The sequence below is a fragment of the Macaca nemestrina genome, chromosome 18 (assembly GCF_043159975.1).
Source record: "Macaca nemestrina isolate mMacNem1 chromosome 18, mMacNem.hap1, whole genome shotgun sequence".
Classification (NCBI taxonomy): Eukaryota; Metazoa; Chordata; class Mammalia; order Primates; family Cercopithecidae; genus Macaca; species Macaca nemestrina.
The window spans coordinates 88734417-88740416 of record NC_092142.1 but is presented as its reverse complement, the minus strand read 5'-3'; the positions used below and the strand labels follow the sequence as shown (position 1 = coordinate 88740416).

The following is a 6000-nucleotide window of genomic DNA, read 5'->3' as shown; positions in this document are numbered from 1 at the left end:
TGAGGGGAGAGACGTCACGGTGAGGGGGAGACGTCACGGTGAGGGGGAGACGTCACGGTGAGGGGAGAGACGCCGCGGTGAGGGGAGGGAGAGACGCCGCGGTGAGGGGAGGGAGAGACGCCGCGGTGAGGGGAGGGAGAGACGCCGCGGTGAGGGGAGGGAGAGACGCCGCGGTGAGGGGAGGGAGAGACGCCGCGGTGTGAGCTGTCACAGCTCCACGTGTTACCTTTGCAGTGGGAAGTGAGGGGGCTGCGGTGGCTACCGGCTGGGAGGGAGGTGAGGGGTCATCTGTCCCACACTGGTTGGCTTTGATATTGAAGGGAGCGGACGCTTTTATTTCAGCTCTTTGTGATGCTGAGTCCGGAGGAGTTGGTTGGCCATTTGCAAGAAGTTCTGGAAACGCAGGAGGTTCACTGGCAGCGAGTGCTCTCCTTTGTATCTGCACTGGTTGTCTGCTTTCCAGAAGCGCAGCAGCTCCTTGGAGGTGAGCCTTCACGAGAGCCCGGCGGTGCTGCTCAGAGTGTGTGGGGGTGTGATTTGAGCACTGGTGTCAGCAGAGTCCCAGCTGACTGGGTGAGCCTCTCAGTGAAGCCCTTCCCTACCTGCCCGGAACCTGTAGTGCCTCATGTCCATGGAATGGTCCTCGTTGGACACTTCCATAAGCACTGACTGCTGCTCTGACAGGCCAGAGTGTGCACTGCTGCTTCATTCAAGTCTCTAGTGGTTTGTGCTTGACATGCTGTGATTGCTGTCTAGTCTTTTAAAACTTGGTGTTTGGGTATGCACATTCTCCTACTGGAATACCTGATCACCCAGCACAACTCACATTGTCTTTCTGCTGGCTGCCCTTGCCTTGCTGTAACTATGTCATGGTTCTTAACTAGACTGGGTGGCGCGTTTGATGGCCCAGGCATTCGAGAGCTGCCAGCTGGACAGCATGGTCACTGCGTTCCTGGTTGTGCGCCAGGCAGCACTGGAGGGCCCCTCTGCGTTCCAGTCATATGCAGACTGGTTCAAGGTAAGTGACCTGCCACTCAGCTACCTAACACCTGATCTTCCCAGAAGGCCTGGGAGTGGAGACCATGCTGTCCCTACCTGACACTCTGTCATGAGAGTGAACAATCTTGCTGTCAACTTTGCCAAGTGGCCTCAGCAGATCTTCCTCTGTGTGTGCTGAGGGGCCTGGATTCTCCCTGTTGGGGCCTTGGCCCCTTTCCCTGGTTTCTGTCTCACTTACTTGATGGAGCCTCCTACTGTCTTTTATAAGAAAATTAGTGAAGTCAAGCCTGGACACCATAGGGAGACCTCATCTCCACCAAGAAACACCAAAAACACACACAAAAAAACAAAGAAAACTATGCAGGTGTGGTGGCAGATACCTGTGGTCCTAGTTAGGAGGCTGAGATGTGAGGATTACTTGAGCCTGGGAGATCAAGACTGCAGTGAGCTGTAATTGCACCACTGTACTCCAGCCTGGGTGACAGAAGGAGACTCCATCCCAAAAAGAAAAGAAAATTAGTGAAATTAGGAAAGGGGGACACAGACGTGGCTGTTGATTTTTGCACATTATACAGTGTCTCTTATTTTCCCTTTTTTTTTTTTTTTTTTTTTTTTTTGGGACACGGAGCCTTCCTGTGTCACCGAGGCTGGAGTGCAGTGGTGCAGAAAGCTCACCTTCTCGGCTCACTGCAACCTCCTCCCCCCAGTTTTAAGCAATTCTCCTGCCTTAAACTCCTGAGTAGCTGGGATTACAGGCGTGCGCTACCACGCCCGGCTCATATTTGTATTTTTAGTAGAGACAGGGTTTCACCATGTTGGTCAGGCTGGTCTCTAACTCCTGACCTCGTGATCCACCCGCCTTGTCCTCTCAAAGTGCTGAGATTACAGGCATGAGCCACCGCGCCCAGCCTTTCCTCCTTTTCTTTTTTTGAGATGGAGTCTCATTCTGTCACTCATGCTGGAGTGCGGTGGTGCCATCTCGGCTCACTGCAACCTCTGCCTCCTAGGTTCAAGCAATTCTCCCGCCTCAGCCCCCAGAGTAGCTGGGGTTACAGGTGTTCGCCACCACACCCGGCTAATTTTTAGTAGAGATGGGGTTTCATCATGTTGGCCAGGCTGGTCTCAAACTCCTGACCTCAAGTGAACCGCCTGCCTCAGCCTCCAAAAGTGCTGGGATTACAGGTGGGAGCCACCACACCCAGGCTTACGTCTCTAGTTTTCATGTAAGTCCTGAAACAAGTACTTCCCTTCTTCAGCGGTATCATGTATTCTTCCTTTTTCTTTTTCTTTTTTTTTTTTTTTTTTTTTTTTTTTTTTTTTTTTTTTTTTTTTTTTTTGAGACGGAGTCTCGCTCTGTCACCCAGGCTGGAGTGCTGTGGCCGGATCTCAGCTCACTGCAAGCTCCGCCTCCCGGGTTCACGCCATTCTCCTGCCTCAGCCTCCTGAGTAGCTGGGACTACAGGCGCCCGCCACCTCACCCGGCTAGTTTTTTTGTATTTTTTAGTAGAGACAGGGTTTCACCGTGTTAGCCAGGATGGTCTCGATCTCCTGACCTCGTGATCCGCCCGTCTCGGCCTCCCAAAGTGCTGGGATTACAGGCTTGAGCCACCGCGCCCGGCCTTTTTTTTTTTTTTTTTGAGACGAAGTCTCACTCTGTTGCCCAGGCTGGAGTGCAGTGGCGCAATCTCCACTCACTGCAAGCTCCGCCTCCCGGGTTCACGCCATTCTCCTGCCTGAGCCTCCTGTGTAGCTGGGACTACAGGCGCCCGCCACCAAGCCTGGCTAATTTTTTGTATTTTTAGTAGAGATGGGGTTTCACCATATTAGCCAGGATGGTCTCGATCTTCTGACCTCGTGATCCACCCACCTCGGCCTTCCAAAGTGCTGGGATTACAGGTGTGAGCCACCGTGCCTGGCCTCTTCCTTTTTCTTTGGAACACACACAGTGTTCTCTCTGACAGAAGTTTATGCAGCTGTTCCCAAACCTGAGTGGACATTAGACTCGCCTGGAGGGGGCTTTGGAAATACAGATCCCAGGGCCCATTTCAGACTGCTGAGTCTGAGCTGAGACCTCAGGGATCCCTGGGCAACCCCTGTGCAAACCCCCAGTTCATGTCGGGAGTTGGGTGTCTTTGAGACATCAACTGTGAAGGGCACTCATGGTTACTCTTTTAGTGCTTGTAAGTAAAGTTTCCATTTGAAGGGTTACTTTTTGGTAGAAGTTTTGGGTTCGGACCAGGTACAGTGGCTCATGCCTGTAATCTCAGCACTTTGGGAGGCCTAGGCAGGAAGATTGCTTGAGCCCAGGAGTTCAAGATCAGCCTGGGCAGCACAGTAACACCTCCGTCTCTACAGAATGTAACAATTAGCTGGGTGTGGTGGTAAGCACCTGTGGTCCCAGATGCTTATGGGCTGAGGCAGGATGATTGCTTGAGGCTAGGTGGTTGAGGCTGCGATGAGCTGGAATTGCATTACTACACTCCAGCCTGCGAGACAGAGCAAGACTCTGTCTCAAAAAAAAAAAAAGATTCTGTTTGCCTGCCATCACCACCTTGGTGAAGTAGTTGCCTCTTTGTAGGAGTCTCAGCTCCCTGAAATTTTAAAGAGCCACGTGCCTGCATAGCCATCATGACTGCTAGTGCCTGCTCCTCCCTGGGGCCTTCTGAGGAGGTGAGGCTGCACAGCAGGCTGAGCCGCATCTGTTCGTATTGGGAGAAGGTGGGGATTGGTGTGGTGTCAACTCACTTTTATTCCTTAAAGTTCCTTCTCACCTGCCCTCAGGCTCTCCCCAGCTCTGCCGAGTTGGCCTGGGGCTTCCACTAAACTAAGAGGAGAGGCATTTGCTCTGTCCTTAGTGAGGTGCTGAGAGATTTGTGCCAGAGTCCACCTGGTGCTCAGGTCACGAGTTCACGGGTCTCCCAGGTCTCTCGTTCCTCGGTTCCCACGGCGACAGTTGGGTCCACCTGGTGCTCAGGTCACGAGTTCATGGGTCTCCAGGGTCTCTCGTTCCTCGGTTCCCACGGCGACCGTTGGGAGAGGACACTCTGGAGTGCTGTGTTGATGGTGCTGTTATGGTTTTGTTTGCTTTTTCTTTTACCTTTTCAAATCAACTTTATCAAAATATAGTTGAAATGAAATAAAATGTATCCAGTTTAAGTGTACCATTGAATGAGGTTTTTTGTTTCTTTTTGTGTGTGTTTTTTTTTTTTTTTTTTTTTTGAGACGGAGTCTCGCTCTGTTGCCCAGGCTGGAGTGCAGTGGCCGGATCTCAGCTCACTGCAAGCTCTGCCTCCCGGGTTCACGCTATTCTCCTGCCTCAGCCTCCCGAGTAGCTGGGACTACAGGCGCCCGCCACCTCGCCTGGCTAATTTTTTGTATTTTTTAGTAGAGACGGAGTTTCACTGTGTTAGCCAGGATGGTCTCGATCTCCTGACCTCGTGATCTGCCCGTCTCGGCCTCCCAAAGTGCTGGGATTACAGGCTTGAGCCACCGCGCCCGGCCTCTTTTTGTGTTTTAAGAGACTGAGTGTTGCTCTGTTGCCCAGGCTGGAGTGCAGTGGCATGATCATAGCTCACTGCAGCCTTGACCTCCTGGGGTCAAGCAGTCCTCCTGCCTCAGCTTCCAGAGTCACTGGGACTACAGGTGTGTGCCGCCACACTCAGCAAATTAAAAAACTTTTTTTTTGTAAATACATCATACTGTGTTGCCCAGGCTGGTCTCGGATTCCTGGCCTTAAGCGATCCCCCCACCTCAACCTCCAAAGCACTGGGATTACAGCCTGAACCACCATGTCCAGACAGTTAGATGAGTTTTGATAAATATATATATGCATATTCAGTCTTTGAACATTTGTTTTTGTTTTGTTTTGTTTTTGAGATGGAGTCCCTCTCTGTCACCAGGCTGGAGTGCAGTGGCGTGTTCTCGACTCACTGCAACTCCCGCCTCCTGGGTTCCAGCGATTCTCCTGCCTCAACCTCCCGAGCAGCTGGGACTACAGGTGCACACCACTACACCCGGCTAATTTTTGTAATTTTAGTAGAGATGGGGTTTCACCATGTTGGCCAGGATGGTCTCGATCTCTTGATTTCGTGATCCGCTCCACTTAGCCTCGCAAAGTGCTGGGATTACAGGCATGAGCCACCGAACCTGGCCTGAACATCTGTTTTAATTTTTACTTTTGAAGGCAAATCCCAGCACTGTGGGAGGATGAGGCGGGCAGATCGCTTGAGCCCAGTAGTTGGAGACCACCCTTAGCAACATGGCAAAACCCCATCTGTACCAAAAATACGAAATTTAACTGGGTGTGGTGATGGGTGCCTATAATCCAGCTACTCAGGAGGCTGAGGCAGAAGAGTCGCTTGAACCCGGGAGGTGCAGGTTGCAGTGAGCCCTGACTGTGCCACTGCACTGCAGCCTGGGTGACAGAGCGAGACTATCTCTCAAAAAGAAAAAAAAAAAGCTGGGAGTGGTGGCAAATGCCTGTAATCTCAGCTACTAGGGAGGCAGGAGAATCCCTCAAATCTGGGGGGCAGACGTTGCAGTGAGTCAAGATTGCGCCATTGCACTCCAGCCTGAGCAACAGACCCAGACTCTGTCTCCAAAAAAAAAAAAAATGTACACAATGTTGCACGCTTTCAGAAAGACCAAGGTGAGCCTTCAGTTCCAGTTGCAGTTCAGGTTTCCTGATGGATATTAACTCGCTGAGCTTTCACCAGGATCTCTTGTGCGCTCACACAGGGCCACCAGGATCTCCTGTGCTCACACGGGGCCACCAGGATCTCCTGTGCTCACACGGGGCCACCAGGATCTCCTGTGCTCACACGGGGCCACCAGGATCTCCTGTGCTCTCACACGGGGCCACCAGGATCTCCTGTGCTCACACGGGGCCACCAGGATCTCCTGTGCTCTCACACGGGGCCACCAGGATCTCCTGTGCTCTCACACGGGGCCACCAGGATCTCCTGTGCGCTCACACGGGGCCACCAGGATCTCCTGTGCGCT

The 6000-nt window shown here is 52.3% G+C and overlaps 1 protein-coding gene across 1 annotated transcript in view; it reads left to right on the top strand.

The window, feature by feature from the left end:
- Positions 1 to 6000, top strand: part of LOC105488898 (FA complementation group A) — a 79959-nt gene that overhangs the window by 26742 nt on the left and 47217 nt on the right. Inside the window, exons 12-14 of the mRNA XM_071083700.1 lie at positions 83 to 197; positions 343 to 484; positions 885 to 1018. Coding sequence (XP_070939801.1) covers positions 83 to 197; positions 343 to 484; positions 885 to 1018 — 391 coding nt within the window. The remainder of the gene's footprint in view (positions 1 to 82; positions 198 to 342; positions 485 to 884; positions 1019 to 6000) is intronic.